At 41.0% G+C, this 20,564-nt stretch overlaps 1 protein-coding gene across 2 annotated transcripts in view; it reads left to right on the top strand.

The window, feature by feature from the left end:
• LOC135111007 (putative neural-cadherin 2) overlaps nucleotides 1–20,564 on the top strand; it is a 240,977-nt gene that overhangs the window by 143,078 nt on the left and 77,335 nt on the right. For both annotated transcript variants that reach the window (XM_064023860.1, XM_064023869.1), the window contains one exon: nucleotides 145–1,909. In XM_064023860.1, the coding sequence (XP_063879930.1) occupies nucleotides 145–1,909 (1,765 nt within the window). The remainder of the gene's footprint in view (nucleotides 1–144; nucleotides 1,910–20,564) is intronic.

Here is a 20,564-nt window from a genome sequence, read left to right as displayed (position 1 = left end):
ATATATATATATATATATATATATAAACAGATATGTAGACAAGTAGGTAAATAAATAGATAGATAGATAGGTAGTTAGATAGATAATTCTCCTGCTAAACAAAGCATTCAGAAAACACATTATCTCTTGCCATTGGTGTTGCAGGCGCTAGATCGAGATCCCCCGCGAGGAAGGCACGTATGGAAGGTGCGGGTACAAGTGCGGGACGGCCAGGCATTCCAATCAGTCCCTGGTGGCGATGTCCAAGCAGACCCTCACAGCAGCCACAGCCGTCACCCGAGACAAGCCCGGAGGAGAAGCCAGACGCGGGAGACCTTAGACACTAACGAGGGAGAGGAGAGAAGAGTGCTGGAGGCAGATGGGAAGAGAAATACGAACGACGAGGTGCTGAAAGAAATGCCATCAGAAACTTTTAAGAGCCCTCGTTATGAATTGATGCCAGGTGAAGACAAGTTACTGATTGGAAAGATAGTGAAGGACAGTGATGCAAGGGAACTGGAGGCTCAGTGGACAGCAAGTCAGTTTTTGACTAGGCATCTAAATTGCACCGGAACAGCCATAAACGAAAGGATCCAAGGACTTCAGCAAATAACGAGCAGCCAAACCAGTAGTTCCCTCAGTGGGCCGCGGAAGCAAATTGGGGAGAAAACTCCACAAAATCCTCATCCTGAGGCGACGACTCCCTCTCATGCAGAAAGAGAGTGGCGTGAGCCGGACCATTCACAGAGAGCTGAAGGCAGTCTGCCAGGAAGGCGGCATAATTTTCAGAAGTCTTCAGTTTACAACACCCAGGAAGCGACAGAGACGAAGCGATTATCTAAAAGGAAGATGGAGTTAGTATATCCACAAACTTCAGACATTCCGTGGACAAACGAGCAGCAGCTAAGAACTAAGAGAACCGCAGAGATTAAAAATGCAACAGAAAGTTTCCAGAGCCTCAGAGGATTCATGCACAGTCGTGAGCCTTGGGTGAACAAGAACAATACATTAGGGATGGTGCGTGCATCTGGCCAGCCACACCTCGCCGCCCAGCGGCCTGTGGCATCCGCGGCAAAGCTCTGCCACGGCAATACAACACTACATACCAAACTGGAACAAAATCTCAATATCTCTTCTAATTTTACAGGAAGGAATTTCAGATTGCAATCGAATCAAGCGTCGCAGACATTCAAGAAGTCTGCCACGAAAGTTCAGGCAACCATAAATTCTGAGCGAAAAAATATCTTTAATATTTCGACAGAAGAAAAGACAACTTCCGTTGAGGGAGGTGAATGGCTCCAGCAGGGAGTCAGGAGAAAGCCACGCTCAGATGTGGACGCGGCCAGAGGCACAGCCGAGACTAATCCACAACACCTCCCGATCAAATCCTCTGAGACTGAATGGGAAACATTCTCCACAACTCTGAACCTTGGAAAAAATGACGCTGAAAAACAGGGAACGGAGAAAAGTAGACAAAGCAAGACGTCCAGTGAAAATCTGAGTTCAACACGGGAAGGCATACCCTCTAAAGTTAATTTGTTTCTTACTCAAGAACCAATAACTGAACAACACGACTCAAAAACATCTGGCGTTGAACGAAGTCTCAGGAAGCGAAGAGAGACAAGGGAGCCCAGAAAGACGAGGGACACCATGCTCTACAACACCTCCTTCGACTCCCCTTACTCTGGAGAAGAAGAGCACACTGCAGGAGGAAACGGCGGAGGTTGCGGTGACATGAGCGTGTTTGGCGGGAACAGGCAGGATTACCACGCGTCACGAGCTGATTGGGTGACGCGTAAGCGGACTCGTGGCGGCCGCGTGCACCTAGTAGAGACTGTGGTGACCCTGTTAGTGAAGGACATCAACGACAACCCACCTGTGTTCCCCAATACCACCATGTTCGGCGAGGTGCAGGAAAACGGCCCCATTGGTGAGTACAACTTTCCTGTGTTTGGTATTGATGGCAACGTGGAGGGAGGGAGGGACGCAGATATATAGTCCTTTAATATCACTGTATCAAGCTGGACAAGCTGTGATTAAAACTAAATGTGGGTTTTGCTATCGACAAGAGAACGTTGATTATACTTATTAAGCCCCAATCTGACACCTCCCCTGCCGGAGAACAAAAATACACATCATACTTAAATTAAACTTTATATGTTAAACTTTTTTGCGGGTTGGTCAAGCCTTTAGGCCCAAGGACGGATTGAGAGAGAGAGAGAGAGAGAGAGAGAGAGAGAGAGAGAGAGAGAGAGAGAGAGAGAGAGAGAGAGAGAGAGAGAGAGGAGAGAGAGAGAGAGAGAGAGAGAGAGAGAGAGAGAGAGAGAGAGAGAGAGAGAGAGAGAGAGAGAGAGAGAGAGAGACTAAATATAGGCCCCAAACAAACACAACAGGCACACAGATACCGACTTCTCCCATCCTCCAAACGACCATCACACACACACACACACACACACACACACACACACACACACACACACACACACACACAAAGTTGAAGCTCTACCAATAAACTACGTGCAACGGGACGGTCCTGCCGCCGCCTGGCCGCTACTCCCCTTAATGGCCAAATGCCTCATTCACCGCGGCCAAATCTCCTCCTAATGGTCTGGTTCATTGCGTCGCCCAGCTTTCACGGACTGCCGGCGGAGGACGCACGGCGGGACTACGCTCGCTGAAGGGAATATTTGGGAGGAGAGTTGAGGGTGGAGGGAAAGTTATTATCCCGGAGAACTCACCAGTACAGAGAGAGAGAGAGAGAGAGAGAGAGAGAGAGAGAGAGAGAGAGAGAGAGAGAGAGAGAGTCCTTACTATGTGAAAATCATTCGCCATATGTGTTACGTGTCTTGGTGAAGCAGTTTGTTCATCGCCTGGGACGGCAATCTGGTTTCATCTCCATACAGCAAACAACTGACTACATATGTTCTCATATTCTTAAACCTCCACAGACAAATAGAAGAAAAAGAAGAAAAAACACACACAAAGAGACATGGAGGAAGAAAACGGAGCAGTAGCAGAACCATTGGCTCCTCCATCCAGTGTAGAGTGAGAGGTGTAGGGTAGTAAATATGAAAATTCCACAAAAGCAGTTTTCATCACAAGCCTCTTGGTCAGTCAACGACAGCGGGCTGAGTAGTATTTCCTGGGCTCCTGCCACTCAAACTACGAGTAGATTGCTCCTCTTCTGAACTTGCTAACTGCATGCCTTCATCCTTCCGTGGCCTCACTACACAAGACTTTCTACATAATTTCACCTCTATTCTATTCACCTTACTAATGCAAGAGTTTATCAGGACTTACACACTTTCATCATTTCCACTGGTAAATTCTGAAACTCTCTTCCTGTTTCTGGATTTCCTTCTCTTTACGACTTGAACTCTTTCAAGAGAGGAGCACAGAGAAACGTCAAAACAAATCTACCACTCTTTTAAATTATCTACTCCTGATTCTTTTAGGGAGCGGGCTTCTTTTTTTTCCTCGGACATGACCCTGACATGTAGACCCGCCATCATCTTCTCGGGAATCAGTCTCAAAGATGTGAATATGTTTGGTGTGATACAAGTAAAAGATAACGCTTCATATTGTTTATCAAACGTTTCTGTGGTGTAACTCCACTATTTCTAACTAGGTGTTATTGGGGTTTCAAGTGTGCCTGTATGATTTTAGTGACTGTTTAACAAGGACTCTGGATTTTCAATAGGAAAAAAAAAAAAAAAAACACCCATGAGAATCCGTACGATCATCTGTGTAGCATTTTAGTATAGTGTTTAAGAATACCGACCAACATTTTCCTCAGCAAATACTCTTTATGTATCATACACATGCTGGTGAGTCCATAATTTTTATTCACAAGAGGTAAAAGTCATATGAAACTCCACATTTCACTATCCTCGCCTCGACGAGGAAAAATTCGCACCATTTCCCTCACCAACTATTTTTAGTAGTAAGGGTAGAGTCAGTGTTTACCTTTGCACTTGTGTCCCTCGACAAGTGAGCAGCAGTAACGCCTCGTCATGCACTGCGTGCACTTCGACATCACTGAGCGAATGATCAATTAATTAATAGCGTAATGAATCAATTAACTTATTCAAAAGCGCGTGGTTCTCGCACATTAATGAAAATACACGTGTAAGAACTGGTGTTATTAGAGATAATATTGCCATTTTCTTTAATTTTCCTTATGTTATCTAATAAAATACTGCATGTGTGTGTGTGTGTGTGTGTGTGTGTGTGTGTGTGTGTGTGTGTGTGTGTGTGTATGTGTGTGTATTTTACAGGAAGCAACTCAACATCTTTGTTATTCCGCGAAGAAAAATTTTACGTGAGGCAGAAGCGATCCTCTGCTGGCTGGGAAAACTGAAAGCACAGATGAAAGTGTAATGCATATCCTGAAGCCACTGAAAAAAAAAACTTTGCAGACGACAGGTGACAACGGTGTGATGAAAAGTGACGCCTGGTTACCATGCAGAGGCCACCGAGCCATTGCAATACTCAAACTAAAATCAATTTATCTTCTTTAGTTGAATGCAGATTTTATTTGGGTAAACTACATTTCTCTTCTTTAACAATAATTCCAGTTTCCTTGAGTTGTGATACATTACGTTTTGTAAGACTTTACTTGCAGTGTGCTCTATGCTAAATACAATATCATGATGCATTCACAGTGTATTGGTAATCATGGAATGAGGTGTACAATCAGCGCAATGTGAAATACTTGTTTGCAGTTTTGCGGCAGAAAATGTGTTCGTTCTTTTCTAACTTATGTTAAACCCCACAACAAGCAATGGTGAACGCTCTTCATCTCGATGCATTGAGTTCTCTTTTTACTTCCCGCTGTGGAATAAAACATCTCTCAGTATTTTGCCAGTCTTGCAAATAGTCGCTTCTGCCTGCCTGGCCTCCGGTCTACCTAATGCGGGACTGGCAGAAAAGGTGCAAGACAAAGAAAGAAAGAAAGAAAGAAAGAAAAAAAAAACTTTAACCTGTTGTTTCACACTTCACACACTTTAGTGATAGACAGAAGCACTCTTTCAAGTATTCCACCAAGTGCTGACAGGGGAAGCCTCAGCTACGTAGGTAAACTAATATAATGATATTCATGGAAAAGCTTGTCGCGTATATGAGATTACAGTACAAAGATAAATAGTTTTATAATGGAGATCTAAAAATTAACTTGTTTAGTTCTTCAGTCTAAAGCACACGGCAGAAAAAAAAAGGAAGCCGTGGCACAAGGGAGCAGCTCATTAGCGACACTGGCAGGGAAGAGTCCATCTGTGGTGGAGGCGAGGCAGACAAAGGGGGTCACGGAGGCCGCGGCTGCCTGCATTAACTAAAAGAGGAGAAGGAACGGAGAAAAAAAGACATGAGGGGAAAGGTGGGCTGCATTGTGAGCAGGGAACGAACAATGGAATACACAGTGGAGGTGGCAAATGAATGGGCGGTAGAGGGGTGAGATAAGTGGTTTCAAGGGCCACCTCGCGTCTACCTTTTTCCCAGTTAATGTCTCTGAAGGTGCGGAAGCGTGTCTTTCTACACGTCCCAGGCAGACGGCAAGAGAACAATGGTAATGAAGGGCGGGCGAGTGTATGCATGTTGTTGGCTGGGGCTGCGAACTCTGTGAGGGATAAAGGTTTTGCTCATATCGGAGGTAGACAAGTAAGTTAGTGCACCAACATGTATTGCGAGTATTTAGCTGATTGGAAATATATCAGCTCTCTCCCTCAGCGCTATCTAAAAATATCTTTATTACTACCGGTGCTTAGGCGTGGAGTAATTGAAACTACATGCTGGTGTACACACACACACACACACACACACACACACACACACACACACACACACACACACACACACACACACACACACACACACACACACACACACAAATGCGCTTAAGACAAAAGTTCAAAAAATCTAAATATGATTGTTCACTTTTAAACAGAGATAGAAAGATACTGGTTTTCAAATACAATGGCAGATGACTGGAAAAGCCCTAAGTAATCAGATTATTACTGCACAGTTATTGGGAAAGCTTAAAATATCTGATAGATTTATGTCAAGAGCTGCTAAGTGTGCATGAACGTAAATGTATGAACAGGGACTGCAACATGTACACATAGTGGATTCATGCAGCTTTTCTTACACTCTTATGCTCTGGACGTGAAAGGTACAGCCGTGTTTAGAAATCGAGTAACATTTTGCCCTCACTTTCAATGTACTTAATGATTTCTTTCAATTTTAAGACATCTACTATACCAACAATCTTACAAAACCAAAGAGAGGACAGATTGTTGACAGAGTACTTATCGTAGACAGAAAAAGGTTCAACGTTGTAGAACAGAATGCAGAATGTTCGAATTTCGTCCATGGCTAAACAACGTAAAAATAAGACTTCGTAGTAGTGCAGCATATACATATTTTTGCTTTTCAAGGTGAGCGGGATCAGAGGTAAACACTTCGACAGCGAGGTCACGATCTTTGGGGAGGAAGGAAAGAAACTGGACAGCAGCATGGGTACATGAAGTTGGGAATTCAAAACACGCCACCAGAACCACAACCCCTTTTTTAAAATCTTCCAAATCCTCCAGTATCGGATACAATTATCTCCTGTTCTCCTTTATGGCCCCTGCTTCTGTAAAAATGTTAAAAAAGTATCACACACACACACACACACACACACACACACACACACACACACACACACACGTACCTTCCGTCCCAACCCTTCTCCGATGGTAGTGAGCAACAGTGTTCAAGGAGTAAATAACACTATACACACCAGCGGCTCCCCATCAAACGTTGGGTCACCGCAATTAAGCAAGAGTGACCAGGATTCCGGGGATTAACCGTTATTCTGCGGGAGGACAGTTTGCCCCAAGAAAAAACGAAATAGGCAAGGGGATGTGTGTGTGTGTGTGTGTGTGTGTGTGTGTGTGTGTGTGTGTGTGTGTGTGTGTGTGTGTGTGTGTGTGTGTCGTTTACGTACGTGCATGTGCATATCGAAGGAAATGATTTGGTGAAAGTGTGTCTGTCTGTATGTGTGTATGCACTCTCATATGGTCACGGTCCAGAGGAGAAAGACTTCACAGCGGCGGTCACAGTGCGCGGTTATCAGTGATCCATGCATCGGGTATTGATTGCTGAATGCTGGGTGTTGTTATTCCTCCTTGCTATACTTCTACCTTTTCTTTGCACTCCTCACACTTTTGTCTCTCACATTATTAATACTTCTCTAAGTTTGTACCATTGAGATCAACAAGCTTGTTGTTTCTTTTTCATGGAATAACAACAATAAGAACCAAGAATAAAAAAAAAATAAAAAAATAGCTGCAAGAAGCCACCAGGCCTACAAGTGGCAGTCCCTGTATAGAACATGTCTACTTACCTCCACTTACCATTTACATCCATAAAAGTGTTTATTTTTTAATCGACTAGACACTAAAATGCTGATTACTGAGAATCATCTACCTTTCTATTTGAAAATTTTCTTCCTCTTCTTTAAATTCATCACGTTTAATCTCGTCATTTCTTGTCTTATAATGACATGTTGCATTATTTAACTGTCTCCTGAATATACATTTTAATCACGTTAAGCTCACAGGTCCTCATGAAATCAGCATATCGAGCGTTATCGTCCATCTTGCTTTGTTTGAGACACTACATTTCTACAATAACCTCCCCGTCCATCGATGACGGTCTGGGGGAAGCGCGGTGCTTTGCCCACCAATAGGAGCAAATAGAGCCACTGAGCCTTTATCCTAAAAGCCTTGCAGCTCCTGTGTGTGTGTGTGTGTGTGTGTGTGTGTGTGTGTGTATGTGTGTGTGAGTCAGCAGCTGTTGCCGTTCCCTCATCTTCCAGCAATCGTCTTTGTCCCCTCATCTCCTCCACCGCCTTCTGTTCCTCCTCCTCTTTCTCTTTGCAGGTAACTGTCTCTTGTTCATTATGCCGGATATCACTGAATCGCCATCGTACGCGGAGTGATTGCTTTCCGTCGAAGTTAATTTGAACCATGGGTTGCGCTTCATTATATTGTAGCGTCATTTATCTATCTTAGATGATCAAAGTAGAGAGTTTGTTTACTGTTTCGCCCTGTCCGGCCTGAAGTCGTCCGACCCTCACTTGTTGGAGTTCTTGGTGTTGATGGTATTATTTATCCTGCTACTACTACTGTGCTGCTGCTGCTGTTTGTGCTGCATGCCGTACTGTTAGACTAAGGGTTCGTCAGGCAGCTCACTTTTATTAGAAATTCCTAGCCATGTGTTACAGGGCAAAAAATCCAATATTGAAGGGGAGGCAACAGCGGAGGTAGCGGCGGTGGCGGCGGCGGCGGCGGTGGTGGTGGATTAGTTGAGGGGATGTTAACACGACAAAAGGCGTCAGGGAGCGTCCGGCCAGAAAGAGTAAAAGAAAGGTGGATTTTTAATAAAGGTAGTGGCAATAATGATGTGGTGATGATGGCTGGGATGTATTTAGGTGGTACAGCACAGAGCACTTTAGCGGCCTTCATAAGTTATTAGAATAACTGGGCACTGTTTGCTCCTCACTTTAGCTGCTGCGTTAAAAACTGAGGAGAGGGAGATGAGAGGAATGAAGAGTTAGGAAGTCAAAAGTGTAGTCTACCCCTTTCCCTAACACTGGAGTATAGCTTTATGAATATAGATAGAAAGATGATAGAAAGATCTGCATGAACACAACAATTAAGAATGTACGGATATAAAAATCGATACCCACAACATCAGAATTATTTCGCATCCAAATAAAAAACTAAATCCACACTTTCTGTCCTTTACATGCAATAGTGAAGAATTACTAACACATAACATCATCTGTTAAAAATATCATTAAATTCCTCCTCTTTACATGCAAAAAATGAAGAATTACAAGCACACCTGTCCGCAATATTCTTCAATTTTTCCTCTTTACATACATATAAAAATTAAGAATTACAAACACATAACGTTACTGCCTAAATAATTCGTCATTTTCTCTTCATTACATGCAATAGTGAAGAATTACAAACACATAGCGTTACTTGCCTAAACTATTGCCGACTCAAATGTGAAAACCAGAACACACGCTTCATAATCAGGTTCCCACTTGTGGTCCTCACGCTCCTCGATTGACGAGAGCCGCTCACTTTTTATCGGGCCGCCCATCACCCAATAATACGAGCTGTGTGTTTGAGTGTTGGGCCGCCATGGTGAAGGTTGGCCAATGACAATGATGCTGAATCAAAACAAGATTACTAATGGCCCTTGCGCCTTTAGTGTTAAGGTATGTAATCGCCTATCACATCCATCTGGTTGCATCCTCTTGTATATTGTGTGATTTATGGCATATATCTGTCTGTCTGATGCTGGCCGATGACAATGATGATGAGTCAAAAGAAGACTACTAATGGTACTTGTATCTTTGGGTTTAAGGTATATAATCTATCACGTTCATTTGGTTTCATCCTCTTATATATATATATATATATATATATATATATATATATATATATATATATATATATATATATATATATATATATATATATATATATATATATATATATATATATATATCAATATAGTATATATATATATATATATATATATATATATATATATATATATATATATATATATATATATATATATATATATATATATATATATATATATATATATATATATATATATATATATATATATATATATATATATATATATATATATATATATATATATATATATATATATATATATATATATATATATATATATATATATATATATATATATATATATATATATATATATATATATATATATATATATATATATATATATATATATATATATATATATATATATATATATATATATATATATATATATATATATATATATATATATATATATATATATATATATATATATATATATATATATATATATATATATATATATATATATATATATATATATATATATATATATATATATATATATATATATATATATATATATATATATATATATATATATATATATATATATATATATATATATATATATATATATATATATATATATATATATATATATATATATATTCGATGTGATTTGGGGCAAGTCTGTCTGTCTGTCCACTACTGTTATGCTGGATTGGGAGAATAGGAATGTTTTGGTAATCGGATTGTGGACTGAAGTACCACGCTTACCTTTTAATTACTATACATGATTTATGGTGATATTTATTAAAGTAAAAAAATAATGTATTTATGCTGCTGGTATTTGACTGGTGTTCTGATGTTGTTAGAGAAACGATCACTGGGAAAGACGTCACACACACACACACACACACACACACACACACACACACACACACACACACACACACACACACACACACACACACACACACAAACAAAACTTTTTTCACAATTTGCTCAGATCCATGGGAATGTTCTGCAAGTTTAAAGCTGTCATGTTCCTCGTTCACGAAGACTTAAATCATCCAAAAAAGCTGGACGACTACGTACGACCATTTGGCGCTGAACGACTCAGCCCCGGGACCACTTCACCACAGCCACCTGGGCCGCGCGCTTGAACAAATTCTATACAGGCATTTGTAACTGAAAGCATTTGCACCACCTTCCCGTACCTGCAATCCCTGTTGAGTGGAGGGTGTCTAGTTAAGTCAGTCAGAGAGATAACGCGTGGCTGGCTCGTTTCGCACTTTGCCTTCACGGATTTGATCAAGTTTATAGCTAATGCCTTCCTTCTTGCCGTAACCCAATTTCCTTCTATGAGAGAAGAGTAAATACTGATAGCTACAAGGTACAACATGGTAGGAGTTTTAATACCTCCCAACATTTTTAGGGCGCAAGGGTGTGCTGAGCCGGGCAGCGAGAATCCCTTGGTGAAGTAGTAAGTCTTTCATGTGTACAGACGTTAATGGGGCGGAGACCCCTGCGCCCTGGGGAGAAGAGGTGTAAGGGACGATAAGCTTTGGGGACAACGCAAGGGAGAGTCGTGGGCTTTATTTTATATTTCTAAAGGACGGTATTGCACTTGTGTGGAGAAGCAAGGCAAGGATCGGTGTGGAGAGCATTATGACTTTGCTTATTCATCACGAATTAAACCTCACCTGAAATAGTAGTAATAGTAATAGTAGTAGTAGTAGTAGTAGTAGTAGTAGTAGTAGTAGTAGTAATAGTAGTAGTAGTAGTAGTAGTAGTAGTTGTAGTAGTCGTAATATATAATAGAATAAACACAACACACACCCATATTATGATTCCGACAAGTCATTAATTACTTTTACTCTCATCCTGCGATCATCGTCAATCTTTTTCACCCGACGAGTGATCTCATGCCGCTCAGGGACAGAAAGACAGACAGGCAGACAGACAGACAGACAGACACACCTCCCCAAAGGTCGGTGCGTTTCACTCCCAACTTGTCTCTGTCAGCGGCAACACCTGGTGGCCCTTGGTGGTATGTGGCAGTGGCTGAATCTTTTCCTGAGAGAGAGAGAGAGAGAGAGAGAGAGAGAGAGAGAGAGAGAGAGAGAGAGAGAGAGAGAGAGAGAGAGAGAGAGAGAGAGAGAGAGAGAGAGAGAGAGAGAGAGAGAGAGAGAATAAGAGAAGCTGGAAAAAGCCATTAGGCCTATACGTGGCATTCCAGAGAGAGAGAGAGAGAGAGAGAGAGAGAGAGAGAGAGAGAGAGAGAGAGAGAGAGAGAGAGAGAGAGAGAGAGAGAGAGAGAGAGAGAGAGAGACTTGGTAACGCTCTCCATGCTTTCATTTAGGTTTTTTAGCGTAAAGAGGAAATGGAAGAGAACGAATCTTTTTATCTGTAAATTCACAATGAGAGTGAGGCTGGTGAGTGGAATGCAGTGGTGAGAGGAAACATAAGATGAAGCATTACGTTGGTACCTAATGTCTGAGTTGTTACTTTCCAAAATGTTACAGAGGAAAGTGCTTCCGTTTCATCCGGTGTAGGCTTGAAAGCAACATTTCCCTCACAATGCTTTTCCAGACCTAAGAGATTAACATCTTAGTGAAATAATCTCGGGTATGCTGGAGGAAGAATCATGCATAACGCACTCCAAAATAAAACACCTACTTATACACAACACTGCCCACTGCATGATTTTACTCATAAGAATAAAACAATTTTGTTCCCTGAAGTGGAACTAGTGTAATTTTGTGCATTTACCGATCCAGGAACAAGCACCGTACTTCCTCCATCTTTACACCACCTCTAACTACAAGTACCACAATTCCTCCACCTTCACACTGCCTCTCACTACAACTACCACAATTTCTCCACCTTCACATCTGCCTTTAACTACAACTACCACAATTCCTCCATCTTCACGCCGCCTCTACCACCACAACCACAGCAACACTTGCCAAGCCTCCACATCCCCTTCCCGCTGGTGCATGAGAGCTGCTCCTAATCCTAAGCTTACCATGACTGTCTCAGAGGCGCCACAACTCAGATTAACAAAATGCACTGCCTCCTCACGTAAAGTAAATCCTTTAAAATCATATTCCCTTCCCCTATACCTGAATCCAAAAGCAGATCCCCAATCGCTCCTTCTTTTCCTTCGTATTTTTTTTTCTATTTTTTAATGTACGTAGGTTTTGAATTGTGATTTATGTTTTTTTTCCATCTTATATCGTAATTCTCTGTGTCTCTGTCTGTCTGTCTGTTTGTTTTTGTTTTTTTTATCTTATATTGTAATTCTCTCTCTCTCTCTCTCTCTCTCTCTCTCTCTCTCTCTCTCTCTCTCTCTCTCTCTCTCTCTCTCTCTCTCTCTCTCTCTCTCTCACTGGCCGTAGATTACACCTTTTCTCTTCTTATACAATATTCATTCTTTTCTCTTTCTATTAACACACTCATACCTAGTATTGAACAATGCACTGAAATAAAAACAGTTTAATGAAAACCTACCTAAGTGGTAATCATTTATAGTGTTGATCCTTCCCTATCACTTTATCTTGCTGTAAAACACAAACATCTGTTCTTCGAACTCTGACGCGAGCAAAGAAGCGTGATCTCCGTGGCTTTTTGTGCCATCATGGGTTCGCTGGCAACGTGTATGCTGAAAATACTATAAAGACATAACCGTATTACATTTTAAGGGTTGTATTTTTCACTGATAACGTGAAGGATATACTATCCACCAGGGGACAAGCTCAACACAAGCGGCAAACCTCAACAATATTGCAACTCCCTTTAGTGAATAGAAAAGAGAGAGAAAAAATAGTTACATATATAAATTTTCCGTCAAGTCATAGGGTAGAGCTGTAAAGTTTCAAATAACAATGCTATGTCCCAGAAGGTATATTGTACTGCTGCTACTACGTTTGGAACAAGAGCCGCATGTCCACGAAGTTACACGGCGCCGCTACAACGCTTCCAATAACAGGTGGAGTTATACGACACTCTTTCAGTGTGGAATAACGAACGCTTCCCTGTACTTTAAATTCCACCCCACGAAGATTTCACGCAAAATATCTGCCGTCATAATAAATAGATCCACCTAAACTAATCTAACCTAACCTAACATGAGATAGCCTAACTTAACTTAACACAAATTAATATGATATAAATTAACCTAACCTACCTAACCTCAATTAGCGTACCCTAACCTCAAATAACCATATCTACCATAAGAGTATTTTGTGGTGTATCCTTTTGTGTGGAGTATTCGTAGGGGATTAATCTATGGGAAGCTTACGGTACATGGAAATAACAGCTATGAGTGCACCCGAGCAAAAGTTATTGGGAACAGCTATTGTGTGTGGACGAGAGGCTGAAATGTTGAACCATACACGTCTCGCATCGCCTACGTGAAGCTGCTAACCAACACTACATCATTGGTTAAGGTAAAAATAAGAGAAAATAAGGGAAGCTGCAAGAAGCCGTCAGGCCTACACGTGGTAGTCCCTGTAAGAAACATACCTACCTTCTTATTCCCACCTGTCATCCCAATCCATGAATAGTAGAGACAACATTTACACATAAAGTTTACAAAGATACAACTAATTCGTACAACATATTTCAGTGGAGATATTTTAACACTTTACACTTTTCACTTTTCAATCTTGGACTTGGAATTGATTCTTTAAGGAACAGGAACTTCAAGTGAACTCTTCCATTTTTTTTTTAGTTTTTGTTACATATGTCAAAACTTCTCACATAAAACAAAGTACTTACATATGTTTAAGAGCATTTCCTTCACTGATATTACACTTCATTGGCATCGCGCCGAATGGAGAGCAAAGAGATCTTCAAACGGAGTTAATGAGCAGACGAAAGGGCAGCGATGTGAGGAATAATGCTGAAGCTAAACAAAAGGAACATGTGTCATTAGTGTTGCGTAATGCATCTCCTGATAACATGCTTACCCTTCATTGTGTCGCGCTGACTACACGCTACATCCTGACTGTAATGAACTCTCTCTCTCTCTCTCTCTCTCTCTCTCTCTCTCTCTCTCTCTCTCTCTCTCTCTCTCTCTCTCTCTCTCTCTCTCTGTACTCGTTAAATCCTCCTTCCTTCCTCATCTTTTTTCTTTTCTTTTCTTTTCTTCTTTTCTTCTTTATTTCTTCTTCTTTTCTTCCCTTTCTTCTTCTTCTTCTTCTTCTTCTTCTTCTTCTTCTTCTTCTTCTTCTTCTTCTTTTTCTTCTATTTCAAATTTTCTTCTTTTTTCTTCACTTTTCTACTTCTTATCTCTCTCTCTCTCTCTCTCTCTCTCTCTCTCTCTCTCTCTCTCTCTCTCTCTCTCTCTCTCTCTCTCTCTCTCTCTCTCTCTCTCTCTCTCTCTCTCTCTCTCTCTCTCTCTCTCTCTCTCTCTCTCTCTCTCTCCTCTGCACTACTTTTTTCCCACTACTGTCTCAAGTCTTCTCAAGTCCTTCGCTGGAGTGTTTTTCCATCTGCGATAAAACTCCTCATGAATATTTCTGCTATTCATCCTCTTACCAGTTTCCCCCGCTCTGCTATCCCGCCGCTGCTTGCCTGGCACTGTTGTTATACGTAATCCTTGGTCTTTCGTTTCCTTGCTCTCCTACTTACCCTGACACATAACTATTGCATCGTACTCCCTAAAGTCTTGTTCTGTCACCACTTTTTTTTTTTTCTTAAGTCTGACCTCTCTTTCCCAAAACACTTACATGATTTTCCCAGGACAGTAAAGAAAAAGAATGGCAAAAATGAGAATATGAAAAACAAGAACAAGAATTTAAATATGAAGAACAAAAAAAGAGAACTTGAAGAGAGAGAGAGAGAGAGAGAGAGAGAGAGAGAGAGAGAGAGAGAGAGAGAGAGAGAGAGAGAGAGAGAGAGAGAGAGACAGAGAGACAGAGAGAGAGAGAGCGTATACGGTAATAAAAAAAAATAATAATGCCCAATACCAAATCTGAAGTACATAAGGTAAACCACACACACACACACACACACACACACACACACACACACACACACACACACACACACACACACACACACACACACACACACACACACACACATTTGAAACTAACAGCACACAACGCAATAAAGCCAGAGTCACCCAACAACCTCCGCTGCTTCACGTCATATCTGTAAGTGGTGGAATACAAAAAAAAAAAAAGAAAAAAAAAAAACACCAATACGTATGATTAACTCTCTTGCCTCTAATTATGGTCTCAGGAACTTTTTTTCCTCCCATCGAATGACACTAACAGCTGGCGTGGGAGCAATCGCGATATAATTACTGGCTATTCTTTATTGGCGTCTTTCTTATCGACGAGAGAGAGAGAGAGAGAGAGAGAGAGAGAGAGAGAGAGAGAGAGAGAGAGAGAGAGAGAGAGAGAGAGAGAGAGAGAGAGAGAGAGAGAGAGAGAGAGAGAGAGAGAGAGAGAGAGAGAGAGAGAGAGAGAGAGAGAGAGAGAGAGAGAGAGAGAGAGAGAGAGAGAGAGAGAGAGAGAGAGAGAGAGAGAGAGAGAGAGAGAGAGAGAGAGAGAGAGAGAGAGAGAGAGAGAGAGAGAGAGAGAGAGAGAGAGAGAGAGAGAGAGAGAGAGAGAGAGAGAGAGAGAGAGAGAGAGAGAGAGAGAGTTTTCAAAAGCTCAGAACGGTTTTCATTGGTGACCTCATTAAAGAGAGAAAGAGAGTTGACTTAAAACAATTTTTCGTTCATTGTCACCTATTGTTTTTTTGACGTGTAGGAAGAGGAGCAGGAAGGAGAGACGTAAGAAGAAGAAGAAGAGGAGGAGGAGGAAGAGGAGGAGGAGGAAGGATAGATGTAAAAGGAGGAAAGAGAGATGTAAGAGGATGAGGAAGAAGAGACATAAGAACAAGAGGAGGGGGAGAAAATAGTAGTGGTGAAAGAATAAAGAGGTAATCAGAAAGACTGGAGAGTAAGGAGGAGGAGAGGAGGAGGAGGAGGAGGAGGAGGAGGAGGAGGAGGAGGAGGAGAGGAGGAGGAGGAATACAAAGGAATACAAAGGAAAGCCAAACAGCAACAGACCTTTTGGTCCTTGCAAGGCTGTTTGGTAACTACTTCTAACTAGCTACAGTGAAGAGAGACAGGACAGCATAGCAGAAGGCTCCTCCCCACCCACCACTCCCTCCAGCTTGCGCTGGCATGGAAATAGTTGGGGAAAAGTACCATGCAGTATGGAAAAACTGACATGGAAATTTTCATAGGAAAGGATGAAAGGAAGCTCTACTATTCACCCTACGGTGAACTCTATACGCCTATCTCAAGTTAATACAAGTTATATTAAAAATGGTGTCTGTTGAATAAGAGTTTAATAGTGAATTTAGTAATTATTCGGACAAGAAGAGAGCTTGTTGGGGATTTGCTTTTAAATATTTGTCTATTTTATTTTTGAATGATTCAATAATATTGCTGTTTACAATTTCGGCAGGAAGTTTATTCCATATATTTACTATACGATTAAAGAAGAAATGTTTGGCCTCGTGGGATTTAAAACGTTTGGGTATAAATCTTGAATCCATTATTTCTTGTTAGGTTAGAATGATCAATGGTAAAATATTTATGTGCATCAATGTTACTATATCCTTTGAAAATTTTGAACACTTCAATTAGGTCTCCTCTTATCCTGCGCTTTGTTAAACTAAATAGGTTTAGTTCTTCCAGTCGTTCCTCATACGGCTTATTGCGCAATCTTGGAATCATCTTTGTGACTCTGCGCTGTATCTTTTCTAGTTTTTCAATGTCTTTTTTTGTAGTATGGTGACCAGAACTGTACACAGTATTCTAGATGAGGGGCGCACCAGTGAATTATATAAGGCAAGTATAACCTTTTCCTGATTTAAATTCAAAGGTTCTTCCAATGAACCCTACTAATTTATTTGCCGTCTTTACTGTTTCTGTGCAGTGTTGACTCGGGCTTTAGGTCGTTTGACACAAACGACACCAAGATCTTTTTCTTTATCAGCACTTGACAGTGGCATGTTATTCATTACATATCTCGCCTGAACATTGTTGCTTCCGATATGTAGAATTTTGCACTTTTCTATATTGGAATCTCATCTGCCATTTTTCTGCCCAGCTTGTTAGTTTATTGAGGTCACACTGCAGTTCCTGCCATTGTGACACAGACGTAACTCTACTTGTTATTTTGGTGGTCGTCTGCAAATTTACTTATTTTGCAGTTTATCCCTTCATCAATATAATTTATGTACATTATGAAGAGTACTGGTCCTAATACAGAGCCTTGAGGAACGCCGCTATTTACCTTATGCCACTCTGACTCTTTTCCATTTATTAAAACACGCTGTTTTCTGTCAGAGAGCCAGTCTCTCAGCCATTTCAGGGTGTTTCCGGCAATGCCGTGAGCTTTTACTTTACTGATGAGTCTCTTATGGGGAACAGTGTCGAAAGCTTTCTGGAAATCAAGGTAGATAATATCAACAGCTTTTGTCTCGTCATACGAGTTAAATACTTCATAAAAGAAGTCTAGTAAGTTTGTTAAGCAGGAGCGCTTGGTTCTGAAACCGTGTTGCGAATCCTTTATGATTTTATTTTCTTCTAAATATTTAACAATTTTATCTCTAATTATTGTTTCCATCAGCTTACACACTACTGAAGTGAGACTGATCGGCCTGTAATTGGCTGGGAGAGATTTATTTCCTTTTTTAAAGATTGGCGTGACATTTGCTAGTTTCCATTCGTGGGGAACTTTACCCGCTAGCAAAGTTTTATTGAATAAAATTGTAAGCGGTTTCACGAGCTCATTTCTTGCTTCTTTAAGAAGCCTGGGTGATATCTTGTCTGGCCCGGGTGTTTTGTTTACGTTCATGCTCTTTGTGACTGAGAGGATTTCACTTTCTGTGATGGTGAAGTCTGGCAGCGTGGTGCCTCGTGACTGAGGCGTGGGGGTCGGCAGACTGCCCTGAACATCCTCAGTCGAGAAGACGGTTGAGAAGTACTCGTTCAGGGTATTCGCCATGTCTGTTTCGCTTATTAATGGACCAATCATTGATGTTACGACCCTTTTTGCTTTTACATAACTGTAAAATTTTTTTGGGTTCGTTTTACATGAGTTCGCGATCTGAGCTTCGACAGATTTTTTGCTGCATTTGATCAGCTTTTTAGTTTTTCTACGTAATCTGTCATGCTCTAGTTTATCATCATTATTTTGTGTTAGTATGTATTTGTGGTAAGGAGGAGGAGGAGGAGGAGGAGGAGGAGGAGGAGGAGGAGGAGGAGGAGGAGGAGGAGGAGGAAGAGGAAGAGGAAGAGGAAGAGGAGGAGGAAGAGGAGGAGGAGGAGGAGGAGTAATAAAAATAACTGGACAACAATAACCACCCTCACAACAATAACAAGAAGAACAACAACAACAACAACAACAACAACAACAACAACAACAACAGCAACAATAAATAAAGCAACAACAATAGAAATATAAACATCACCATCACACAATACACCAAACATGATTCTTTAAAATTAATGAACAACTTTTTGTAACCTTGAAAAGAGAGAGAGAGAGAGAGAGAGAGAAAAAAAATCCATTACGCATTTATTTCACTCCACCAAATCATTACATAAACAATATCATATGCAGCGTTTCCTTCCTTAACCCTCTCCCCCCCCCCCCCCTCTCTCTCTCTCTCTCTCTCTCTCTCTCTCTCTCTCTCTCTCTCTTGCCCTCAGTATAACATATGAGCACCGCCATCATCAGCTTAAGGCGTTACGTGTCTTAATGTTCCCAGCTGAGCCACCTGCGCTAACAACATTATCCAGCCCATGTTTTTTTGCCCCCATCACCGCCTGCAGCAGCCCCCACACGCCGAGGAGATGAGGTCCACAGGGTAGCTTTAAACGTGTGCCTCCGACTTTATTGGCTTTGTGAAAACTGTGATCATTCGTGGAGATACCAGAGAGAGAGAGAGAGAGAGAGAGAGAGAGAGAGAGAGAGAGAGAGAGAGAGAGAGAATCCGATCTGTTAAACAATAAGCTCATAGATTATAGATCCTCAGGTATTAAAAATATGCATGAGAGGGTACGTGTGTGTGTGTGTGTGTGTGTGTGTGTGTGTGTGTGTGTGTGTGTGTGTGAGTGTGTGTGTGTGTGTGTGCACGTGTGTGTTAGGTTAGATAGACAGGCTTCTAAATAAATGGCAAGATAGATAGACAAATAGATAAATAAAAAAAAAACGATAGATAGACAGACAGACAGATACAGAAAACACAATATACTTGTAATGTAACAATCTGAGCGATCACCAACAGTTTTCAGAAATGCCGAGGGAAATACCATCATACAGGAAGGTTGCCAGAGAGAGAATGAGAGAGAGAGAGAAAAAAAAAAAAAGGAAAGCAAAGAAATAAATGGCTTTTGTTCCGAGTTCTCTTCCGTTAACTTGCATGACCGGCGACGAAAGTTTTATGAGCGATTGTGATTGGCTGCCAAGACTCATGAAGCGACCTAATTGGTGGATGAAGTTTACCTTAGGAAGCCATTGGCAGCTGCAGGACACGAGACAAACTCCTACTAATGCGTTTGTTGTTCACCGAGGTTTGGAGTGAAAAAGGAAAGAAAGAAAGAAAGAAAGAAAGGAGGAAAGAAAAGACGGAAGGACGGGCGGACGGAGGAAGACGAAAGAAGATTAGGAAAAAGACGGATGAATGGAGATATTTTCTTTCCTCCCTCATTCTTAAATAATAATAATCCTTCTGTTTATGAGTCTTCCAGTATTGTTTTTTCTTCTTTCTTTTGAAATGGAATTATTACATGAATGCCTCTGTCGTAACTTTACAAGAGAGAAAACACAAAACACATGTCTTTATCCGAAGCTAAGAAGGTTTACGAGATGAATCTTTATATGTTCTTGATTCCAGTATTGTTTTTTTTTCCTTTCCTATGAGATTATTATAAGAACGTCTCTATCGTAGCTTTACAAGAGAGAGAAAGAGAAAGAGAGAGAGACAAAACGCACGTCTGTTTCCCATGCTAAGAAGATTTTGCAAGACGAATCTTTATAACTCCTTGACTCTCATATGCACTGCTGAACTAACCTGATATTTACCAGCTCCTTTTTCCTGTATCTGCTTTGCCCTTTGGTCTCCCTTCTTTGT

Source organism: Scylla paramamosain, chromosome 2, assembly GCF_035594125.1.
Source record: "Scylla paramamosain isolate STU-SP2022 chromosome 2, ASM3559412v1, whole genome shotgun sequence".
Taxonomy (NCBI): Eukaryota; Metazoa; Arthropoda; class Malacostraca; order Decapoda; family Portunidae; genus Scylla; species Scylla paramamosain.
This window is presented reverse-complemented; position numbering and strand designations above follow the sequence as displayed.